The sequence below is a fragment of the Ovis canadensis genome, chromosome X (genome assembly GCF_042477335.2).
Source record: "Ovis canadensis isolate MfBH-ARS-UI-01 breed Bighorn chromosome X, ARS-UI_OviCan_v2, whole genome shotgun sequence".
Taxonomy (NCBI): Eukaryota; Metazoa; Chordata; class Mammalia; order Artiodactyla; family Bovidae; genus Ovis; species Ovis canadensis.
In genome coordinates, this window is record NC_091727.1 from 129,919,829 (window position 1) to 129,945,330 (window position 25,502).

General features: G+C 49.3%; 1 protein-coding gene across 1 annotated transcript in view; it reads right to left on the reverse strand.

Annotated features, from left to right (window-relative positions):
• Positions 1-1,578: 1,578 nt before the first annotated feature.
• FRMPD3 (FERM and PDZ domain containing 3) overlaps positions 1,579-25,502 on the reverse strand; it is a 62,142-nt gene continuing 38,218 nt past the window's right edge. Inside the window, exons 12-14 of the mRNA XM_070290964.1 lie at positions 16,453-16,597; positions 6,965-7,786; positions 1,579-5,389 (exon numbers count right to left, since the gene is read on the reverse strand). Coding sequence (XP_070147065.1) covers positions 2,436-5,389; positions 6,965-7,786; positions 16,453-16,597 — 3,921 coding nt within the window. The 3' untranslated portion in view covers positions 1,579-2,435. The remainder of the gene's footprint in view (positions 5,390-6,964; positions 7,787-16,452; positions 16,598-25,502) is intronic.

Here is a 25,502-nt window from a genome sequence, read left to right on the forward strand (position 1 = left end):
GGTATCTCATAGACTTGTGGAACTTGTGATTACCACAAGGACCCAGAATAGGAGAAATAGAATCACTACCCCGGTTAGGTAACTCTCTGAAAAACCATCTCTGCTTAGGGTCCTGCTTCTTCTATTGTATGGAAATACCCCTGTCCCTAGAAGTTGCCAGAGGCCATTGCAAAGGATTGGCTAGTTTTAACTACAGGCTAGTTCTGAGGTAACTGGGAGCAGTTTCAGAGGGAGAGGCCCCATTTCCCAAAGCAACTTGAAAGCTGACCTGAACCTCTGTCTCTCAACTCCTGGGCTGCCCAGGGCTCCCGGCACGGAGCACATGGTGTTTCTGTGCTGCCCTTGCTGGCAGCCACAGTGGCCAGTGGAGTCAAAGGCCGCAGGGCCAAGTGAAAGGAGCACCGTATCCAACTCCTGTGACCAACAGGAGACTTCTAAGAGGGGCAAAGGGGAGGCTGGAAGAGCAGGGTTCTCAGCTCTCCTTGTCCACCGGGGCCCAGATAGATGAGGGGCCCAGTGGCAGCATTCAGAGGGTTGCCAGCAATCAACAATTCAGGGACACAAGGACTCCCACACAGAGGCACTGCAAAGACTTATTGGGATAGTAAGATGAATAGATTTAATCATTCTTGTTTGAAAAACAAGACATAAATTAGTATATATATAGAATTTATATATTTTATGTAGTATATATACTATATACAGACATTAGAAAATGTGTCCTCTCCATGAGGCTGAGGGAGAGGTGAAGGATGGCGGTGGAATGAATGACACAGGTGGGGCCTAAGTGGTGAAGAGGCAGGATCAAAAGGTTGGGAGAAGAGGGAGACCATGTCAGCACGTGGGCTCACAGTGGTCGTGGGGGCAAGGGTTCCCCACCTGGCTGCATCTCTGGCCCATTAAACAACTTGGTCCTGTGGGAGGAGAGGCAAGGAAGAGGGGGGGCGCTGGCTTTTGCAGAATGAGCTCCTCTAATCCTTGCCGGGAGGAATTGCCACTCAGGGGGTCTTTTATCACACTCGGGGGTACCAAGGATAGGTGGGGCTTGAGCACAGTGTACATCTTTATAAAACTCATATAAGAACGGGAGGTTTCACATGAGCCTCTCACGGAACGATGAATGAGGCAGACACAGGGCACGAGCATGTGGGAAATGGGGAGTATGGAGAGGTGCATGAGAAGCAATCTATACAGAAGAAACATTGGCTTTCTTTTTTCCCTACAATGGGCAATTAGTAGGGACTCCGTGTCTTCACTCCCAGGAACACTGTTGGGGGACGGTGACGGCAGCAGATGTGTGTCAAGAAGAATGCAAAACAGTGTGAATTCCCTTCCAGATGACTCCAGGGGAGGGGAGAGAGAGAGAAAGGGAGAGAGAGAGGTGCAGGACTGCACCGGGTAAGGCGCTCAGCTTCTTTTCTTAGAGAGACAAATCCACAGGGTCAATACACAGCCAAAAGCATATACTCAGGATTAACATATCACGCTAGCTTCCAGAAGTTTAAGATATAGTCATCGATACCCCCCACCCCCAACCCCCTGCCCCCCACCCCCCACCCCCCACCCCCAATCTGTAGCTAAGTCGGACTCCTAAGGACAGTCTGTCTGGTAGAGAGATGTTGAGAGGAGTCGCATGCTGGCAGCGACAGCCCCTGTGCTGGGCCGGGCTGGGCAGGGCGGGCTCCGAGGCCTGCACTGGGTCTCCCCAGGGCAGACGTGGTCACCAGGTACCTTACCCAGGACAAGCAGGGTAATCCCAGATGCCTGCTCCCTAGTGGACTGAGCTTCCCTGCCCGTCAGCGAGGGACAGGGCACTTTGGGGATGGCTGGTGTGGAGCTACTGGGCCCAGGGGCGAGTGCTCCCAAGGCTGCCAGCCTATAGAGCTGGCCACCAACAGCCCGGAGTGGCTGTTTTCTGCAGACCCACCACCTGGGCACCAGCCCTCAGGGTGGCTCCTGCCAAGTGAGAGCTTGGGCACATCTGGGCTGTGTGCCCTCTCCCCTCTGCTCGCTCGGCACCGCCGTGGCCCTGGAGGGGAACAGGTGCCAAGAGGAGCTCGAGACCCAGGGGTCTCCGGCTTCAGGCCTGCCTCCCTCTGACTCCCACAATGGAGCAGGAAGTGGACCTGACGTCACGTCTCAGCCCTAGAGAAGAGAGAAAATACAGCTCTGTGACGGGCGTAGTGACGGGGGGGCCGTGGCCCTCACAGTGACGCCCAGAGGCCAGGGAAGGGGCGAGGATAACCAGGGTGGCAGCTGCCTGGAGCCCTCAGGGACAGCCTCCAATCCAGGGACTTCTCAGTCCCTGGAGACTGAGGGCTCAGGGGGCCCCTGACTGGCCCAGCAGACACATATACTCACCACAAGATGCAAAGACCACAAAGCTCAAACCTGGGGCCACGGTTGGAGAAGGGGGGCAGGCCTGGGCAGATGGCCTACTTAATAAGGGTCTTTAAGGAGCGGGTGAATGTGCTCATAACAGTCGCTGAAGTTGGGGAGCCTGGTGGGTGGCCCCCAGCTGCCCCCATAGCTGTTGCTGCCTGCTGTTGCTGCTGCTGCTGCTGGTTAAGGTTCCGGGCAGTGGACTCCTCAGCTGCGCGCAGCAGGAAGGTGTAGTTCCTCACCACCTCCTCCACCTTGGCCAGCAGCTCCTGGCGCTGGGCCTCAGAGCGCACGATGAATACCAGCCGCACGAAGGTCTCAATGAGGCTGCTCAGCACCTGGAAGCTGCCCGTGATGGCTGCCAGCATGTGCGTGGGGCTCTTGTCCACGTTGGCCACGCGGCGGCAGGAGGCCCGGAGCTCCTTGAACTTGAGAGCCAGCTCCAGTTTGTATTCAGAGATCTGGGAGACATAGGGCTTGGGGGCACGGGCCTCAGGACTGGCCACACACTGCCGCAGGACCGTCAGCAGCTCGTTGGTGTCCAGCCGGGCGGCCAGGAAGCCGTCGGGCAGGCCATAGGCGTGGGCCCGCAGGGCATTGATCTTGGCCAGGCTTCCCTCGAAGGTGGACACCCGCAGGTCTATCTCCTGGGTGCGGGATGCTTCGGGGCTGCTGCTGCTGCAGGTGGCGGCATCTAGCACCTGCAGGGTCCTGCTCACCACGGGCACTACCTGCTCGTCCAGCTTCATGCCGGGCAGGATCTTCATGGGGATGGAGTACGAGAGCTCGTCCTTGCCATCGCTGGCGTCATCTGCCATGTCGCACTTGCGGTAGTAGAAGCAATAGCGGATGGAGCAGCACTTGCCGCTCTCACTGTCCTCGTCCAGCTCCGCGGGCTTCCGGTACACCTCTTCTGGCAGTGAGAACACGGCCATCTGTCGGGGCCCTTTGGTCTCAGGGACGACATGGACATAGGAGGGGTCTCCCAAGGTCGGGGACTCTAGCGACTTGCTTTTGGGACCCACGCCTAGGGGGAGGCCCGCCTCTACCTCCTTGGCCTCCCTGGGCAGCATGCCCAGGGGTGGGTGCGGGTAGATGTCTGAGGTCAGGGAGGCCCTGTCACCCTGGTCCAGCTCACTGATGCTGTAGCGGCGCATCAGTTTCCTGTAATTGGGAGCTCCGAGACACTCGCCCCCGGAGGCACACGTGGTCAGGCAAGAAACACCACTCTCAGGGTCTGATCGGCATTCTCGGGACTCCAGGCTGGTGGAGCGGATGCGCCTGACACTGGTTGGGGTGTCGAGGCTCAAGCCTGGGCCGGCCTCTGGCTGCCTCTGGGTAGGGGGTACCCTGTCCCGATCCTTGCCCCGGAGGCTGGGCACTGGCGTCTGGGGAGCCTGAGGGCGGGCCCCCCTGCACATGCGCTTGCAATCGCAGCTGCGCCTCTGCTCACGGGACATGCCGGGTCCCTGCTGCACGGGGCTGCTGCGGAGCTGGCAGCTGCAGCGGCCTGGCGCTGGGGGTTGCAGGTACTCGGTGCTTGGCAGCTCCCCCTGGCTTGGCGGCTTGAGGAGTTCCTCGAGGAACTCCAGCTCATACTGCTTCACCTTCTGCAGCTGGGCCTGCCGCTCATCGGTCTCCTTCTTCTGGCGTGTTGGGAAGGTGGCAGAGAATAAATTACGGAGCCGGAAAGGACCCCGGGAAGATTTGGGCTTGGCAGGGCCTTCGGAGGCTGAGTGGGCTCCATCCAGGGTGGTTTCGATCTTTCTGGAGGGCATAGTGCTCACCTGCCGACTGGCGGCTTGAGGCCTCAGTGGGCTCTGGCCTCGTGGTGGGCCACTGGGGCTCTGCAGAATCATGGGGTAGCCGACTCGGGGGACCAGGCTGGTCTCCTCAAGTTTGCTGCTTTGGGGGGTGCTCTCCAGCTGCCCCTTCTCCCCATGGCCAGAGACGGTGCCCTGTTTGTGCACAGAAGGCTTGGCACCCTCGGGCCCACCCTTGCCTGCCACCTCCCCAGTACCTTGCTTGCCCGCTGACTCTCGACTCGCTCGAGACAGATAGGTTTTGGGAGGGAAATTTTGAACAGGCAGCCTGTCCTCTTGTGGGGAGAGGTGCAGGCTCTCAGCTCGGCTGCCTGTGGGTGCTCTGGAGCTGGAAGAGACCTCTGGGCTCAGCTGCTGCTGGGAACTGCGTGAGGTCTCCGGAGCACTGGGGCTCATTTTGAACTTCAGATTCTTAGTGGCACTGCCACTCATTGTGCTGATTTCTGGCCTTACTAGGCTGACCTCTGACCTCCCCATGCTGGCCTCTAGCCTTCTCTCCCCACTGCTGGGGGTGTTTCCCAAGGCTCCGGCAGGGGCAGGTAGGCTCTTAGTGTGAACCACCTGCTGTAGGGCAGCTGAGATGATGGCTGGGGTCACGCTGCCCTTTGGGTCCAGGATAAGCTTGGGGCTCAACCTGACCTCCTTGGGCAGATTCTCCCTTAGCTCAGAGATCTGCTCTTCACTAAGGGATGGCGTGGCCGCCCTCAGTGACATCTCTAGGCCTGCCCTAGTGTGGCCAGGCCCTTTGTCCTCAGGAACTGGGGACAGCAGGCTCAGATTCTTCGGCTCACTCAGCTGTGGGGACAGTGCTGGGTGCACTGCCAGGGTGTATGTTCGCTCACGCTGTGGCTGGGCCTCCGATGAGGGCAGCTTCCTCCGAGCACCAGGGGGACCGGGACTCTGGCCTGCAACTACTGGCTGGAGGGATGAATTGGGATCTGGGCGCCCGAGAGAATAAGGGGCCGTGAGAACAGCCTGGGCTGCGCAACTCTGGATCCGGAAGGGCAGGTCTTTGCGGGCCAGGAGGCTGTCCTTGTTGAGGTGCTGGGCCAGGAAATAGGTGGTGTTCTGGTGCTGCTTCATGGCCGACATCATCTCCGACATGTCTGTGAGCTCTGAAGAGTTGGTCTCATGGCCCGAGTCCAGTGATGATTCAGGGGTGATTGTGGCCAGCACAATCAGACCTGGAGGGACAGGAAGAGGGGTCTGCAGCACTTACTCAGATCAAGTCCTTTCCGATCATATGTAGACAGTCTGTGAGGGTCAAGGTTAGTCAATAGGATTTCAAGCTGGGAAAATCCAGTCAGCCCTGGGGGCCCTGCAGGGCTGAGAGTGTGAAGCGGGGAGGGGAGGGGACAAAGAGGCAGGCTGGGAGAGGGGTGATGAAGGGCTGGAATCCAAAAGAGAAACAATAGAGGCCAGAGAGAAGATCGGGCAGTTTGATGGCAAATTAACATGCAAATCACAGGCAACATAACATGCTAATAATCATCACTATTTTTAGACTCAACAGCCTAGGAAATTTTTGTTAATTGTCCTGAAGAGAGCTGACAAAGAGAGCTCCCTCTCTCTGGCATTCCTCATTTGGCCAGGCCAGCCTACTGTCCCCGCAGCTGAGACCATTTAGCAGACCTTGGCCTCTCTCTGGCTACCACATGGGCCTCTAGCCTGGGAGCAGCTAGTGCTTGGAGCTCCAGACTCTGAGTAGAGAGTCATGCTAGGCCTAGGGGATAAACACATAGGGGCTGCCCAACACCAAGGATGCTCTTACAGACAGAAAAGGCACATGCTCACCCTGGTCAGCTAGGCTCCCTCTGACCTCAATAGCTTCACTTTCTGTCCACACTTGTCCGTGCCTCATATGCTTTCCCATATGCCTTCTTCCTCCCTATTTCTTTCCTTTCACTACAGCACTGACCTCTTTTAGGCATATGTATATGGAAGGATGACACGTGGCTATGGGTGCATGTCAGACATGTGGGCTTGTTTATAAGATGGATGTATGTGGGTCTATAACAGGGAATAGCATGCATGTTGTATGGCTTGCCTACCAAATAATAATAGCAATGGCTACGACTTACTGAATCCCTACTATGTACTAGGAAGTGTTTATGTACTTTGCAGGAATGATCTCAATTTAATCCTCACAACACCCCTATGAGATAGGACTGTTGTTCTCAAATCCATTTAAGATGATGAAAGTGAGGCTCAGAGAAGGTTAAGTGGCTTGGAAAAGCAAAGGTGACACTGAAAAGTGGTGAAGGAGCCAGGACTTGGGTGCATCTGACTGAGAGCCAAAACTCTGAGGCGGGATAAAGCCCTTAGCCCTGAGCAGTGATGGCTCCTGGCTCCTCTGATCCCAGGTCCCTACATGGTTAGTTGGTCATTTTGTTTTTCTTCCAGACACATGCATGCTGAATGCTCTTTGCCTGTCTTCTATCTCTCTCACAGTTTTGCTCTGATCCTCCATCCTGGCCTGGCTCCGTAGCTGTCATGGCCCCAATCCCTGGGGTCCATCCGCAAGACATTTCCAAAGCGATGGGATGGTGAGAGCCAGACCTGTAGTGGGGGCTGAGCAGTAGCTCCCTGTCACAGCATCATTGCTTCCCCGACCCTATCTGAACTGCCTCTGGGCCATCCACTGCCCTGACACACCACGCTGACTTTGAACTCTGCTTGGGAAGAAGAAATGTCACCTGCTGGCCCTGCCTGGCCAGGACAAGGAAGGGGGGCAAGAGAGAGGAGGAACGGGCTGTTACCTGCAGTCTGTGGGGGTGGGGGATGTGGTCCATCCTCTGAGGCTGCCAGGGCTTCCAGAGCCTGCAGAGTGGACACCAGGGCATCATCTAGCTCCTGGGCATGATCTCGGACTGTCCGGGTCTGCACGCTGTCAATCAGTGTCACTGGAATCTCATCATACAGGAGCCCCCGCAGGTGGCGTCCTTGCTCCTGGCTCTGGGCAGCCCGGCGCTTGGGGTCATCCTCATCAGAACTGTTGTCTCGGAAACCAGGAGGTGGGGCAGCGATGGCAGGCAACAGTGAAGTGCTCTCATCTTCTTCCTCTTCCTCCTCCTCACTCCCAGGGGGTGGGAGGGACATCAAGTCCACCATATTGTCACGAGAGGAGCCAGACCTCCCACCTTTGCGAGGGCCCAGCTGCTCCTGGAGTTTGGCTTTGCAAGAGTCACAGTAGAAGTTCAGGGCTTCAGCCCCAAGGGAATTGTCCAAGGTGTAGGAGCGGGCCCTGCTGGCACAGGGCTCGTGGTCTAGGCTAGCTGCATCAAAATCATCAGGGATCGCCTCATAACCTTGGCCAGAGCTCTTGGACGTGGGGTCAGACTTGGTCCGGGGCCTGGTCTCCTCAAAAAAGATTAAGTTTTCATTGACATCCATCCGGCTTTCCTGTTCCTTCCTTTGTTCCCGCATGTGGAGGTAGCAAAAGCTGACAAGCTCAGAGTCGGCAGGTGGGGGTGTGCAGCGGCTCGACTTCCTGGGGCTGGTGCCCACGCTGCCCACATAACTACTCTCCTTTTTCCCCAGGTGGCCCCCAGTGACAGGGCGGTGGGCGCTGTGCATGTAATCTAAACCCAGAAAGAGAATCAAGAGATGAGTCCTGGTGCTGAGGACTGTGGCTGAGTTCACTTGGCGTCTTGGGCCTGGGTCTCTGGTGCCCAGCTGGGTGGTGGGTACTGAGAGAGAGCATGATTTGGCTGCTAGAGATGAGGGGAGGGGCAGCCAGGCTGCTGCTGACCCTGAAAGTACAGTGAGTAGAACTGAATGGCCTGGGTGGCTAAGAGCCCCCAGGGATGGGGGCAATGGGGGCCCCCATGGGGGGCCTTTTCTGCAATGGGAAAAGGCATGCGGTGAGGTGGGGTAGGGATGAGCACCTTGGTGTCTGGGCACAGCTGGACTCTTATATGGGTATGCGTCTGGCCCAAGAGTCAGCTGTACGGGTAAGGTTTCTTTCATGTTCCCTCAGAACTGTCACTGCCTCCAACCCCACTCTATTCAGAGCCTGTGTTATACTTGTGTGATGTTGTATTCTTCTAGCAGAAGGAAATGAAACTGACAAGTTAGTAGTGCTTTAGTGAGAAAGTGTACAACAGGTAGTACAATTCCAAGAGTGTGTATTTCAAAGAGGATGGTCAACGGAGGGCACCTAAAAGAATAGAGCTCTACTAGTAGAATTTGGGGCATCTGAATGTGTCAAGCATATGAGAGAGATGCTGGCATGTACATTATGTGGGAGGAGAGTAGGGGGAGCATTTTTTTTTTTCAATTCCTCAAATCACATCACTTCTCTGTATTCATACAGGGCTAGCCTGCCTGCTCTATGTATATGTGGCCAAATATTCTAGTCAAGTATTTTTTTTTTTTCCTGACCATGCCTCACTTAAGAGGGATCTTAGTTCCCTGACCAGGGATGGAATGCCCCATGCATTGGAAGCACAGAGTCTTAACCACTGGACTACCATGGAAGTCCGCTACCAAATGGATTTTAGAGAAAGTAAGTGCAGGAGGAGTTCAGAGAAGAGAGAGGCTTTCAGTCTAGAATGATCAGAGAAGACTTTCACAGAGGTGATTTAACAATGGTAAGTGTGCAGATCTGAGGATTATTCATAGCAAATGCTTTCTTTCTGGATGGCTTCTCTGTTTTAGTCTGTTTTTTGCGGCCCCTTCCCATGTTACTTGTGAGAATATACTCAGACAATGCCAGTTTCCTTTGCTATCAGCAGACAGACTGATGGCAAACGCTAACTTAGGCTAAGGCTATATATACATGATCCCATTTAATCCTCACAACAACCCAATGAGGTAGGTGCTATCATTATCCCCATTTTACAGAGAAAGAAACTGATCCATTCATTTTGTGACTTATCCAAGGTCACATGACTTGTAAATGGAAGTCTGGATTTCTTTTTTTTTTTGGCTATGCTACACAGCTTTTGGGGTCTTAGTTTCCCAACCAGAGATTGAACCCAGGACCTTGGAATTGAAAGCTCAGAGTCTTAACCATTGGAACAGCTGGGAATTCCTTGGCAGTCTGTATTTGAGCCCAGGTTTGAGAGACTACAAAGCCCATGTATTTTTTTTTCTTAAACTTTTTATTTTATGTTGGAGTATAGACAGTTAACAATGTTATGATAGTTTCACTTGGGCAGCAAAGGGACTCAGGCATATTTATGCATGTATCAAAGCTAGTGGAGGTGATGGAGTTCCAGTTGAGCTATTTTAAATCCTAAAAAATGATGCTGTGAAAGTGCTACACTCAATATGTCAGCAAATTTGGAAAACTCAGCAGTGGCCACAGGACTGGAAAAGGTCAGTTTTCATTCCAATCCCAAAGAAAGGCAATGCCAAAGAATGCTCAAACTACCGCACAGTTGCACTCATCTCACATGCTAGTAAAGTAATGCTTAAAATTCTCCAAGCCAGGCTGCAGCTACATGAACCTTGAACTTCCAGATGTTCCAGCTGCTTTTAGAAAAGGCAGAGGAACCAGAGATCAGATTGCCAACATCCACTGGATCATGGAAAAAGCAAGAGAGTTCCAGAAAAACATTTATTTCTGCTTTGTTGACTATGCCAAAGAAACAGTATAGAGGACAGGAAAACAGAGAAACAGGAGTGAAACTAAGAGCTGGTTTTTTGAAAAGATCGATAATACCAACAAATTGTTAGCTGTACAGACCAAGCTAAAAGAGAGATAATTCAAATTATTAAAATCAGGAGTGAAAGAAAGGACATTACTACTGACTCTCCAGAAATAGAATCATTTATAAGGTGAATATTTTGAATAAGCTTATGCCAACAAATTAGATAACCTAAGATAAAATGGACAAATTCCTAGAAATACACCAATTACCAAAACTGAATTAAGAAGATAGAAAATCTAAATAGGCCAACAGCAGGAAGATAAACGGAATCAGTAATTAACTCTCCCCAAATTAATCAAGTCAATCAGTCAGTCCGTCCAAGCCCAAAATGGCTGCACTGGTGAATTTCATAAAGTGCTCAAAGAAGTAATTTATAGTAATTCTTTGCAAACCCTTCCAAGAAATGATAAGGAACAGACACTTCACAGCTCATTTTATGATTGTCAATATTACCTTGATACTAAAACCAGACAAAAACATCACACAGGAGAACTACAGACCAATATTCTTTATGAATATAGATACAAAATATAATATAGTCCTCAACAAATTACTAGCAATCAGAATCCAGCAACATATATCAAGAATTACACATCATGCCCAAGAGGGATTTATTGCAGGAATGCAGCATTTGTTTAACATTTAAAAATCAATTAATGTAATATACCACATTAATAGAATAGAGGACAAAAACCACATGATCATCTCAATAGACACAGAAAAATCATTTGACAAAGTCCAACATCTTTCACGATAAAACTCAACAAGATAGCAATAAAAGGAAATGTCCTCAACATGATAAAGGTTAACTGTGACAAACCTAAGTTAATTTCATACTTGATGGTGAAAGACTGAAAGCTTCTCCCTAAAATAAGGAAAAAGTCCAGGATTTCTACTTTCACCACTTCTATTCAACACCATACTTGGATTTCTAGCCAGGACAATTAGTGAAATGAAATACAGTCATCCAGATTGGAAAGAAAGGAGTAAAAATCTCTCTATTTGTAGATCTTATATATAGAAAATCCCAAGGAATCCACTAATAAACTATTAGAACTAGTAAACAATCTCAGCAAGACATCCCTGGCAGTCCAGTGGTTAAGACTGTGCTTCCACTGCAGGGGGCACAGGTTCCATCCCTGGCTGGGGAACTAAGATCGTGCATGCCACACGGTGCAGTGAGAAAAACAAAACCAAAAAAGCCCCAATATCAGCAAGCTTACAGTATAAAAGCTTCATATACAAAGATCAATTGTATGCTTATGCAGTAGCAAGAAATAATCTGATAACAAAATTAGGAAACAATTCTATTTACAATAGCATAAAAATAATATACTTAGGTATAAATTTAATAAAAGAAGCACAAGAATTATATACTGGAAACTACAAAACATTTGTGAAAGAAATCGAAGAAGATTTAAATAAATGGAAAGATACTGTGTGTTCATGGACTGGAAGACTTAATATTGCTAAGATAGCAATACTTGATCTATAAGTTGATCTATAGATTCAACACAGTCCCTATCAGAATTCCAGCTGACTTTATAGAAGTGAAGTGAAAGTCATTCAGCCACATCCAACTCTTTGCAACTCCATGGAATTCTCCAGGCAAGAATACTGGAGTGGGTTGCTGTTCCCATCTCCAGGGGATCTTCCCAACCTAGGGATCAAACTCAGGTCTCCTGCATTGGAGGTGGATTCTTTACCAGCTGAGCCATAAGTAGAAACTGACAAGCTAATTCAAAAATTCACATGGAATCACGAGATCCAGAATAACCAAAACAATCTTAAAAAGATCAAAGTAGGAGGACTCATATGTCCTGATTTTAAAACTCACTATGAAGCAATGGTAATTAAAACTGTGGTACTGGCATAAGCTTAGACATTATAGGTCATATGGACTAGAACTGAGAGTCCAGAAAAAAAATCCCTTTTTTATGGTCAAATAGGCCAATTTAAGAGCTTCCCTGGTGGCTCAGAGGTTTAAAAAAATCTGCCTGCCAATGCAAGAGACATGAGTTCAATCCCTGTGTCAGGAAGATCCCCTGGAGAAGGGCATAGCAACGCACTCCAGTATTCTTGCCTGGAGAATTCCCTGGACAGAGGAGCCTGGTGGGCTACAGTCCATGGTGTTGAAAAGAGTTGGACACAACTGAGCACACACACACATGCTGCCTCTCTAAATATATAGTCATGACGCCACATTGAGTGGGTTCAATTTAGATCATAGTGGCTGACCCTAGGGAACTCTGGGTCAGCGGGGGAATGGTATGTAATGACCTCTGTGCTTTAGGTAAAAAGTGCTCTAGGGGAGCAGCGAGCCAGGAGCACGAACTAGCAGTTCAGGAGGTCTCTACCCACAGGCACTGTCCATAGGACCCAGCCATGTACCAGGTTCTAACTCTCTGTGAGGCAGATGAATAATCAGCATAGCCAGCCTGGCAACAAGCTGCCATCAGAGGTGGGTCCCAGGGGCATGTGCACTAAGCAGATGGTGACTTCTCTCAGCCAAGGTCCTGATGTCCAAAGGTGGCTTCCCTCCCTGCAAGATGGAAACATCTCCCAGCACCAGGTTGTCAAGGCCAGGTGACACACAGCCTGCCACTTGGTGCTGTGGTGTGCAGATCCAAGGAGCAGCATGGGGCTGTGTGGCAGAGAGAGTATGCCTGGAAAAGCCCACATCTCCAGACAGAAGGTTACAGATGCCAGTAAAGTCAGCTATGATATGCTGACGGCTGGGACAGCGTGGCTCTCAGACTGAATCTGCTATAAATTGCTCATCAGCTTTCCTCAAGAGGGATGCCCTAGTCTAGCCCCCTGTACTCAGCTACTCTTAAATGCTTGCAAAGAAATAGGATGGTGATTCAACTGTGCTGTGCTTAGTTGCTCAGCTGTGTCCGACTCTTCACGACCCCATGGGCTGTAACCTGCCAGGATTCTCTGTCCATGGGGATTCTCCAGGCAAGAATACTGGAGTGGATCGCCATGCCCTCCTCTAGGGGATCTTCCCAACCCAGTGACTGAACCCAGGTCTCCTGCATTGGTGGCGGTTTGTTTGCCGTCTGAGCCACCAGGGAACCCTGGTGATCCAACTAGATCACTATATAAGTATATGTGTGTGTGCGCTCAGTTGTGTCCAACCCTTTGCAACCCCACAGACTGTAGCCTTCCAGGCTCATCTGTCCACGGACTTCTTCAGGAAAGCATGCTGGAACAGATTGCTATTTCCTCCTCCAGGGGATCTTCCTGACCCAGGGATCAAACTCGCATCTCTTGCGTCTCCTGCATTGGCAGGCGGGCTCTTTACCTACATATGCTCAAGTATATCTTACACACATATACACACACACAGCAGGATGTTGACTTAGCTAGCCTCCTATTACTTGGCCTTGCTATATTCTACAGTTCAATAATCACTACTGGTTATAATAATGACCTAGAGGCTTTGGAATAAGTTCATGTTCTTTCTGACTCATCATTAAAAAAGCCTGTTACGTTCAATCTAGCTTCAGCACTCTGTGCATGTCATGGAGTTTTAACTTCATGAGAATCAGTAAGCCATGCATGGGCTATGTAGTAGCCATTAAGCATAATACTTAATTCACTAGACCAAACTGCTTTATAACCATGGGAGAAAACGTAGAGTGAGTTCCTCCAACTGTCGTCCCAGTTGGGGCCCCCAAACCTTATTTTCATGGATTTCCCCAGGATAGAAGGGAATACAAGGCTGGAGAGAGAAGGTGTCTGCCTCTGGATTTCCCACAGCTGCAGAACTGGGATTTGTCTGAGTCTTTCTCAAGCCCAGGCATTGTTCTGTTGTGTCAGCTGAATCTCCCCTAAATAAATGCAAAGGCACTAACTGCACTGCGAAGACAAGCACCATGTCTGTTACTCCTGGCTCTATCCGCACTGCCTGGCACATAGTGAATACTAGAGAAATAATTGTTGAGTGAATAAATGAAATACCTCCTGTGGGGAAACTACTGACAAAACCCAAGAGGTAAACCCTTCCTTCCCACATCCCCATTTTCCTTTTTCATTCAGTCTCAGAGGAGAGGAGGTGCTTTCTCTTTTCAACTCTTTTCTCTTTTCTCCTTTTCTACTTCTCTTTTCTACTGCTGTGGGTTTAACAGCATCCTTTTGGCCCAGCCAGCTGAGAACTGAATCGAGCTAGTTGGCAGTCAGTAACTGCCAAGGGACAAGAATAGACAGCAGGCCAGGGAGACCAGGCCCTGAGTGGTCTGGAGCTTTGGTTCCTGAAGGTAAAGCCCAGCTGAAGTTGGCAGGATTCCTTTTCCCTATAGGCCTTGGCTAAGTAACACAGCACTGGGCCTTCTGTTCTGAAATGAAAGTGTGGGCCAACAGGGGAAAGCCATCTCAGCTTTGTTCCAAGGACTGATGGCCCCTCACTGTAACCTGGGCAGAGGGCTCCTCAGTGGTACCCATTGCTGTCTTTCTAGCCTGTCCTTGGGGCCAAGGGAGAAATGCACACCAGCCCCTGACAGGCAGAGCCAGGAGGCTCGCCCTGTGCCACTGGCTGAGAACACTGGGTGGCTGCTATTGAACCCAGCATCTGACAGTCCCAAAGGCCATACAACTAGGCCCTGCTGTGGACTCAAGGCCTTGGGGAGGTGAAGCACTGCAAAAGTCAGGGATACCACTGTGGTCTGTGTGGCTCCCACATGGATAAGTGAGGCCCTATGGTAGAGACAGCCTGAGCCCCCATCACTCCGCAGGCCCAAGGGGGCTCTCAGGAATCGGGGAAGGATCGAAAAGCCACGTCCAGTGTTTTTGGAAACCTCCTTCCAGGCTGCAACACCTCCATGAGAAATGGATTTGCCTTTGGAATAGCAGCAGGGTTGCAACATACAATGTGCTCAGTGGAACTGCCAGGACACAGAAGCCTGTGCCGCTTACTTGGTGCCATTGTTCCCACAGCAAGGAGAGTACTTAAGGACAGCACTGGCTAGGGTGAGATGACAGAAACACTTTGGCAGGCCGGGTGGGACTGGCAGAGTCACTCCCAGGGTCTTGTGAAAGTGGATCCCTTTAAACAACCGTCATTTCCACACCTGGTCCTCAGCTGGGTTCCAGGCTTTTCTTTCTGGCTTTCCTTTTCCATTTCTCCCTCTTGGTGCTGTTCAGTAAGAGGTATCACTGGATGTGATGACAGAGAAGAAGACCACAGGCGACACTGACAAGGTTAACGCTGGCCTTGGCATCCTTTGGCCATCAGAGGTTTGATAGTGCAGATGGCAGCTCAGCGCCTCGGCTCCTTCTATTCTAAGTCAGGTCCTATGCTTCTCTACGTAGAACCTCCTTCATGTGCCTTGAGGCCACTGATCCTTTCCTACATCTGTGTTTGGTGGATTGCCTTCTAATTCCTTTGGACAGGGGCTTCCCCGGTGGTCCAATGGCTGAGACTCTGAGCTCCCAATGAAAGGGTTTGATCCTTGGTCAGGGGACTAGATCCCACATGCCATAACTCAGAGTTCACATGCCACAACTTAAAAAAAAAAAAAAAGATCCTGCATGCTACACAAAGATGGAATATCCCGCATGCTGCAACTAAAACCTGGCACAGCCAAATAAAATAATAATAATTCCTGTGAACAATGTGATGAGATGTAAATACAGGCTTGTCACCACGTTCGTGATGAAGAGATTATGAAGTGAGAGGGTGGGTGTGAGTGTACACAGCCCACAGGCTGCTGGTTCATCCCCCGGAAGTGTGTTTCTACTCCTCACTCTGCATCACAGGTAACCAGACTGCAAACCAAGACAGCCTTAAAGAGAAAAGAGGCAAGCAGCAAGGCAAGCGGATGGAGCCGTCAGCATGTGAGGAAGGCAACTCCTGGACAGTCAGTCTCAACTTCGGCCCACGATGTTTGGGTGCTGGGACAAGGCAGGCCTCGGGGGTAATACATGGAATGTCTGTTGTTTTGGTCTCCTCCCTCTCCTCCTACTGTGGTTCAGGACAGTAGTATCTGGACTGGGTTGATCTGTCCTAAGGCCCCTATGTGTTGCATCACCAGCACAGCTCTGGGTGATACACTGAGTTGCCTCACTGAGAAGCCTTCTGTTGGGGGCCAGCCCTTGACTCTGTCTGATTCTAGTGATCACTCCCTCCTATCTCTGAGCCTCTTGCTGGGCTTGCATAGCCCCTGCCGTCCATGGCCTTTTACTCCAGGCGGCTCTGGCAGTGCCCACTCTGATGAACAAAAGACAGGTTTTAGCTTCATTTTCAACTGAGCCAGGACATCTGTGCATCTCTCCTAGATCACTGTACCTCTAAAGCTTTGCCTTAGATCCCATGTGATTCTCCAACTGGTTCTATGGATTGCTCGTTTGCTGTTTTTATGTTATGCTTGTTGACCAACTCAGACACAATGTATTGTCACTGGCATCCTTTGTGGGACAGGCCTATATGAAGGCCAGCTGTCTTTTCCACTGGCTTGGGCCAGGTGAGACACAGTGGTGTATCATGGACTCCTGGTAAACCAGGAGCTGGAAGAAAGGGGTGAGCCTTCCTCCATGTCTGCAGGGTCCAAAGGGCCTCTGAGACACTGAAAACTCAGGCTGAGCCCTACCTGCCTTGATCATTGGAGGTGGAAGAGGCTGGCTGGCGGGCCTGGAGAAGACCATCTTCTTGGAATCCAGCAGGAGGCGGCAGTAGCCCGCAATCAGGCAGGCAAAGTTGGTGGCTTCGGGCCACTCCATCAACAGCACCAGAGGCTGGGGGAGAGACAGGAGAAAACGTGAGGAGGCAGGAGGGAGGGGAACAGGTGCATGTCCAGGAGAACAACAACAAAGACGAGATGACTTGCATAGTTATGAGAACATCCTTTCTGAACCCCACATTAAGGCACCTAGGCTGACAGATAATTTCTTCTGATTTGAGAATTTATTTATAGTCAACTCTTCCCCAGGTATCAAAACTAAATCAACCTTTAATTACACATTTAATGAACCACTTTTACTGAAACAGACTAAAATTATATAACATCACATGACTGCCGTGTGGCTGTTTGGGTTTATTGAGGCTCGGCAGATGGGCAAGCCTGCTGAGAGAACAAGGCTGAACCTGGGAGTCTAGGCTAGTTTGGGGAAGATCCTTGACAGGAAGTTCCTCAGATGCATGAACTATCTCTTACTCAACTGTATAACCTGCTATGATACCCAGAACAGCTCCCCGGACAGGAACACTCTGAGCAATCCAGTCCTCACTGTGTCTTCTGGGCCACAAAATCTTTCTGGTCTGTAGTCCTGCTCAGACCTGCATGCTATTCCCCCCATTTCCCTCTATTTCCCAAAGTGCCCTCACAGTGTTAACTTGTGCCACTTAAAAGAGTTTCTTAGTCAAATATGTATGTGAAACACTGAGTTAAACAAAGCTATGCACACAATTATACTTACGGGAATTCTCAGATCCTTTAATATATTAATATACGCTGTGAAACTTCAAGAGGAGGGCTTTAATACTGTAACTTTTCCCAAGTATTTGATCAAAAACTCTATTTTTATAGAACATCTCATAGTAGCAGGGCTGCTTTTTTTTTTGGGGGGGGGGGTTGTTTCATTTAACCCACACTGGAAAATACTAGCATACTCTGTTGACTTCTGTTCCTGACCCTAAATCAGTCAAATTAATCTTGGGGTTAGCCAGCTAACTACTTCAAAGACCTGGCAATGATATACCAAAAAACAAACAAACAAACAAAAAAACACAAAAAAACCCCCAAAAAACATCAACAACTTTTCCAGAAACCTTCCCAATATCTGTATTCTTCAAGCGTGGCTTGAAAATAAATTTGAGTCAGACTGAAGCCAGCCATGAGAGTATTTTCCCTGCCATAGTGAAGTGGCCTCCAGGTAAAGACCACTGAACACTAGCTGAAGAGGAAGCCATGGGGTCATGAGTCATCTTGTCTTTTGAGGGTTTCTGGACCAAACATTAAGAGCAAAAAGAATTAAGAGGAGGGAATGAGCCTCCTGTGGCTAGTGAAGAAACTACTGCAACAGTCCAGGTGAGGGGCGATTAGGACCCTACTAGGCGGTGTTGGAGAAGACTCTTGAGAGTCCCTTGGACTGCAAGGAGATCAACCAGTCCATTCTGAAGGAGGTCAACCCTGGGATTTCTTTGGAAGGAATGATGCTAAAGCTGAAACTCCAGTACTTTGGCCACCTCATGTGAAGAGTTGACTCATTGGAAAAGACTCTGATGCTGGGAGGGATTGGGGGCAGGAGGAGAAGGGGACGACAGAGGATGAGATGGCTGGATGGCATCACTGACTCGATGGACGCAAGTGTGAGTGAACTCCGGGAGTTGGTGATGGACAGGGAGGCCTGGCGTGCTGCGATTCATGGGGTCGCAAAGACTCGGACACGACTGAGCGACTGAACTGAACTGAACTGAGGGGCTTTCTTGATAGCTCAGACAGTAAAGAATCTGCCTGCAATGCAGGAGACCTGGGTCCGATCTCTGGGTCAGGAAGATTCCCTGGAGAAAGGAGTGGCTACCCATTCTCATATTGTTGCCTGGAGAAACCCCATGGACAGAGGAGCCTGGTCGGCTACAGTCCATGGGGTCACAGAGTTGGACACGAATGAGCAACTAACACTTCTACTTTCATGGCAGTAGCAGTAAAAAGGCACATCACAAACACTTGATGGAACTTGGTCACCAACTTGACTAGCCCTATTTGGCTGGACCATCACCTTGGGAACAATTCTGAATCCAAACCAGCTCAGCTTTTAGCTAAAGTTGTACCAGACGGTTTTTTGCTATCTCTCAGGATCCTGAAACATAGCTTGCATTGAATATTTTCAGTTCATATAGACCAGGGATTGGCAAACTTTTTCTGCAAAAGGCTGCTGCTGCTGCTGCTAAGTCACTTCAGTTGTGTCCAACTACGTGCCAACCCATAGCCGGCAGCCCACCAGGCTCCACAGTCCCTGGGATTCTCCAGGCAAGAACACTGGAGTGGGTTGCCATTTCCTTCTCCAATGCATGAAAGTGAAAAGTGAAAGTGAAGTCGCTCAGTTGTGTCTGACTCTAGACAGTAAATATTTTAGGCCTGGGAGGCCACACAAGCTGTGTTGCAGCTCTGCTTTTGCAATGTGAAAAAAGCCATAGATAATCTGGAGGCTAAACAAATGGTTGTGGCAGTCTTCTCCAAAAACTATTTCTAGAAACAAGTGCTGGTGGGTCAGGTTTGCTTCATAGTTTGCCACCTAATCTATGAGTAAAGCTACTTTCCAACTAAATACAATAGTCTGTATTCACATTCACACCTCTCAGCTTGTTTCATTTGTCAACAGTGATCTCACAGTCCTTTGAAATTCTTCTCTGGACTTGTTTCTGAGAGATGACACTGTGCTTTAGTTCTATAAGCTCTGACCACATTTGTCTCTTTCTCTCTCTCTCTGGGTCTCTTCTTGTGTAACCTCCCTGAGACCTGATGTCTCAGGCTCAGTCCTCAGGCATCATCTTTCATTTTTGAGCTAGGGATCCCAAAGTCACTATTTCTAGTCCATTCCCCTCTTGAACTCTTTTCCTATCTCAGAGCTTGTACTGTGCTGGGTCTATATCACACAGTCTTGTGCTGGATCGAATCCTACCTTAAGTTGTTTAATAGTTATTGTTCATCCAATTATACTGCACGCCACAGTAAGGCATTTTGCATTCTGCCCCACAGGCAGTGAGTCAGTGATGCTCCTATGGAACTCATTCAACACCATCAGGAAAAAAAACAAAAAGGAACCATCTTTACCCAGAAGAGCAATGACTATTCTCCAGTGATAAAGGGACAAGGGATGAGACACTACCTTTGAATCATTGTTTGGAAGGGGTAGAGGAGATGTTTGTACCTCCAGTTAACACATGCTTCTCAATCACCACAGAATGGTCAACTTTGTGTACAACAAAGTAGAGACAGAGGGGAATGGGATGGGTGGTGAGGCGGGGGGAGCACAAGATCCCCTTCCTTTCTGCCTCACCCCCTGCCACCAATAGCAGAAGGATACATAGAGTGGGTGTGGATAACTGCTACTGCCATTACTAAGGCCTCTTGCCATTACTACAAGCTAGGCTGGCCTCTGGAGCATTCACAGACATCATGGCCATTGCTTCATTCTGGACCCTCATAATCTTCCTCTAAGACCAAATCTTCTCAAGGTACATGTAAATGGGTCACAAGTGTGCTGAGATCCTGAGCCCCTCAGCCTCTGGCCAAAACTGCCTCATCTGTTTATTCCAGTGGGCCATACAAATTGTGATATTTTCATGATTAGGAAAAGGTGAGGATACACTAACCTGAGGACCTTTGATAGCCTCCTGATTGGCCTGCCTTTTTTTGTTTGTTCGTTTTCCGGCTATGCTGCACAGCATATGGGATCTCAGTTCCTGAGCAGGGAGCAAACCTGTGCCCCTGTAGTGGAAGCACAGAGTCCTAACTACTGGACCACCAGGGAAGTCCCGGCCTCTCTGCTTCTAGTCTCTACTCACTTCACCTCCATCTCGCTGCCTGAGCATCTGTCTAAAACACAACTCTCACTTAAAATCTTTACTATCTCATCACCTAAAATCTGCTGCCTTCCAACATCACACAAAGCATCTCGTGACCCAACCTGCAGCTCCAAGCACATCTCCCACTAACTCTGACTCATCTCATCACTGTCCTTCACCATATGCTTCAGCAACACCACATCATTTACAGGGTGCTAGACAGGCCCTGTGTCTTTACCCTCTCATACCTTAACCTATGCCGTTCCCTCTGGCTGAAATGCTCCCATGCCCTGTCCACCTAGCAAGCCACTACACACTGGCTAAATGGCTCAAGGACCACACGACCCCCTGAGAGATGCAGCCGTTCATCCTAGAGCAGGGCCAGCGTAGGTCCTGCCCTCATGGAGCTTATAATCCATCGGAAGATAAGACATAAATGAAGGGAACTTCCTCAGTGACTAGGACTCAGCACTTTCACTGTGGTGGTCTCGGTTCAATACCTGGTTGGGGAACTAAGATACCACAAGCCTCTCAGTGCAGCCAAAAAAATAAATGAAGTAATCATACAAAGGAATATGATTGCAAGGTGTGATAAGCACTATGAAGGGAAAGTGTGTGTGCACGCTAAGTCATTTCAGTCATATCTGACTCTTTCCAACCTCATGGACTGTAGCCTGCCAGGCTCCTCTATGTGTGGGATTCCCCAGGCAAGAATACTGGAGTGGGTTGCCATTCCCTTCCCCAGGGGATCTTCCTGAGCCAGGGATTGAACCCTTGTCTCTATGTATCCTGCCTTGGCAGGCGGGTTCTTTACAACTAGGGCCACCCAATATGAAGGGAAAGTTGAGAGACCTATCAGAACATAGAATGTAGTGGACTGGTGTGTAGGCGGGTGTGAATGTGTGCATGGGTGACTACTTTGGGTTCAGAAGCTGGAGAGAGCTTCTTTGCGGAAATGGCATTGACTGACAAATAGAATGAGAGGCCACTGGACCAAAGCACAGGCTGACTGACTGATGGACAGACTAGCTGGCTGCAAGCAGTCTGACTCACTGATGCCCTGACTGATGAGGTGGCTGCAGGACAGGCAGAATGCCTAACAGCCTGACATCTTGACTGGTTAGCTGGCTACCTGGCCAATGGATAGATCAGAGGCTGAGTGCCTAACTGGCTGATTGACTGAACTGTCTGCCTTCAATGTCCCCTCTTCTCTCCTACCCCCACTATGGCCCAATGTCAGTAATAAAACAGTATGAAGCAAAATCTTATGCCCAGAGAGGGCCAAGCGTAGCCTGAGTTGGCTCAGCAAAGCACATCAGCAGCCTCTCATCTGCATCCCCATACAACCCAATCAGCTCCAGCATGGGCCAAATGTAGCTCGTGAAAGGAACACAGAGGCAGTTTTTGCCAGCAGGGGTAAAAAAAAAAAAAAAAAAATCAAATCAGAGGCAGGCAAGCAGAGAGATTGGATAGGTTTTCTTAGAAACCTTCAAAAACAACATTTTATTTTAAATAGGATTTTAATGATCATGACGTCTAATGTAATGCTTGTCCCGACAGAAACCACTAGAGCAATAAGGCTCAAACATGAGAACAGGAGACACACTGGGCCACAAGAGATCCTTTGGGACTTTCGTGTGATGATTTCTTTCTCCCCCTTATAGGTTTCCGTGGTAATGGGGTATGGTAATGGCCCAGAGCCATCTCAGTCCCAGACTGCTGTCTCCTGGAGAAAGATATTTGCAGACTACCTCATGTTCACCTCACTCAGAGCAAGTAAACTGAGTGAAAACTGTAACTAAATAGGCCTAGTGAAAAAGTGAAAGTGACAGTCACGTCCAACTCTTTGCAACCCCATGGATGTAGCCTGCCAGGCTTCTCTGTCCATGGGATTCTCCAGGCAAGAATACTGGAGTGGGCGACCATTCCCTTCTCCAGGGAATCTTCCTGACCCAGGGGCTGAACCCAGGTCTCCGACATTGCAGGTGGATTCTTCACTGTGTGAGCCACTGGGGAAGCACTTAAATAGGCCCAAGCCATCTTCAAATGGAAAAGAAGAGGAGAATGGAGTTGGAGGCATGGCCAGCCCTGAGAAGGTACAGCAGGGATTCATCGGACATGCTCTAGCACCAACTTCCTGGGGTGCCCTGGGAGTGTGAAGGCATCCAGCACTTGGGGATGCCAGCTAGGGAGGGGACTGGCCTTGGGGGAGCCTCAGCTCACACTAGCATCCCTGAAAACAGGAAAAAATGGGAATTTAGAGGCCTGGAGGAGTAATGAACAAGATAGTTGTCCTTGAGTCCCAGGGGGCTGTCCCTTTGCATTCTTGCCTCCACAGCACCAGGAAAGGCTAATTGTAATAGTCAGCCAATTCGGGGGCAAGGCAAAATATCACTTTAAGGCAGTGGTTCTCAGGCCAGATGCACATTAAAATCACCTGGGAAGCTTTAAAAACTTATCTACTCCTGACCTCATCCTCAGAAATTCTGGTTTTTAAATGGTTTGAAAAGAAGGGTCTGGGCAGCCAGTGGTTTTTAAATCTCCATATGTGAATCAAATGTGCAGTCAGAGCTGACTGCCGTAAGTGGACAGTCTCAGTTATTAAGGCCCTTCCAGAATATTCCCAAACCAGAATAGCACATCTAGGGGGAAATGGCCAACTCGGGTTTCTAACTTCATGTTCCTTCTTCAGTAAGTTCAAAGAGTCTTTCCTCAGTGTACCTCATGCAGTGGTGTGCTGGTAAACATTGAACAACCAGGTCTCCAAAGTCCTGATTTGTAGCATTTGCTAACTTCCCCGGCATACATACTCTCACCATGGCTGTGTTCCAGTTATCAACATGACCTCACTGAATGCAGAGCTGGGAGGGATATATATGCCCAATCAGCTCTTATGTGCCTGTGTGAGTTGGGTCCAGCACAACACTGGCCCTACAGAGAGACTCCTACTGAGCCCAGGAAGTCACCCTCCAGTGCAGAGCTTCCCAGACTGTCTTCCCAAATCCTCCTCCTTGTGCACATATATGGGAGAGGCATTGCTCAGTAACCACAGATACTGCTAATATAAAGTGCCTCCTGGAAGCGTCCTTAATCCCCCAGCCAAAATTAATTTTACCCTCCTCTGTATTCTAACATGGTCTTCCTATGTTAAGAACCTGGCAGCCAATACAGCAGACTCAAGAGACACACTTTCAGTCTCTGCATCGAGGAGGAAATGGTAACCCATCCCAGCACTCTTGCCTGGGAAATCCCATGGACAGAGGAGCCTGGTGGGCTACACTCCATGGGGTCACAAAGAGTTGGATGTGACTGGGCATGCATGCAAGCACTCTGACATGATCTTGCTACCTCTTCTAAGGTATCTCCTTTGGTGTGCATATAAAGGTGTACTTCTTTCTTTCCTACAAGACATAAGCTTCTTGAGGGCTAGGAGCCATGTTTTCTTTTTTTTTTTTTCATCTTTGTATCCCCCATTGGGTTTAGTGTCCTTCCAAGCAACAGTAAATTCATAGTAAATGACTGTCTAATGAAACCTGGATCATTTTGTCCCTCAGCCTTCCTCTTTTCCTCCTACCAGTATATCACCAATTCTGCCAGTTTACCTGAAAAAGGAACACTTCCCTGTCCATTTCACAGTGCACTGACTTGTAAATAGAGATGCTCATGTCAGACATCTGTGAACACAGATGTGCCAGATTTTATGTTAACAGAAGTTGGGTTGTAGATGGAACATTTATCAGAGAAATGACACTTGAACGGAGTGAATGAGAGCTTCCTATTTGAAGGAATCTTAGTTTCCTGTTGCTTCTGTAACAAATTAAACTTAGTGATTTAAACAGTACATGCGTATTCTCTTATAGTTCTGGATATCAGAAGTTTGACACAAGTCTCATGGGCTAAAATCAAGGGTAGGCAGGCCTGTGTCCCTTCTGGAGGCTTTAGGGGAGAATGGGTTTCCTTGCCTTCTCTGGCTTCTAGAGGCTGTCCACATTCCTTGGTTCATGGTCCCTTCTTCCATCCTCAAGGCCAGCCAGGTCGGGCTGATTCCTTCTCACATCACATCACTCTGACCTTCTCTTCTGTCTCCCTCTTCTACTTACAAGGACCTTTATGTTGACACTGGGCCCACCTGGTTAATCCAGGCTAATCTATTTATTTTAAAGTCAGCTGACTGGCAATCTTAATTCCATCTATCACCACAATTCCCCTTGCCATATAACATAGTGTATCCACAGGATCTTGGGCTTAGGGCATGGGAATTTTAGGGGAGGTGTATGATTCCGCTTACCACACATGATAAACCTTTTGACAAAATGGAAACATTTTAATAGAAATTAGAATTCTCCCGTGGTTTCTCATATGCATTTTATCAGTTCCTTTAAGTAGAGCCAATCTGATCTATCTACCACTTGACGGTCGTATCATCTACCTAACGATTTGCTGCTTCTCACTCAGCAAAGCATAACCTTCTCATACCCTCCTCCATGCACCAACAAGATGTCCTCTTTACCCTGTGATGTAGTGTCTCACCACTTCAGCCAGCCATAGTGTGGACCGTCTGTGAGCCGTCTGCCCAGCACTGTGCTTCAGTGCATTTGGTATACAGGCAGCAGGCAGCAAGGGGTAGGTATAAGACCTCTGCACTGTGTGTGTAAGAGAGAAATGTGTATGGGGATACGCAAGCAAACTCTTAGTGATTCTATGTTTCACCCTCGCTCTTGTCCATTATCACAGCTATTCCTCCAGTTCAGGCCCTGCCCTGGCCACGTTACCCTTGTACTTGCGCTACTTTCCCTCTCTGCCTCCCTGACTTCGCATTAGCCTTGCAAACATCCATCTGGTACGCTGCTCTCAGTCAGCTTTTGGCTTGTCATTCCTCTCTTCAAGGGCCTACAGTGGATTCCTAGTATTCAAACACATTGAATCTCAGTTCCTCAGACTGGCCTTTGAAACTTTTCACCAGCTTATTCTGCCCACCCCCAATCTCTCTCCAATCTCTTTTCTCATTATTCTCCTCTCCAGCCAAGCAACTATGCTTATCGACCCGCACATATGGCTTACTTATTTCCGTGCTTGCTCTCTGTCTGTGAACACATCCCACTTCTCCTTGCTAATCCATGCCTATCACTTCAA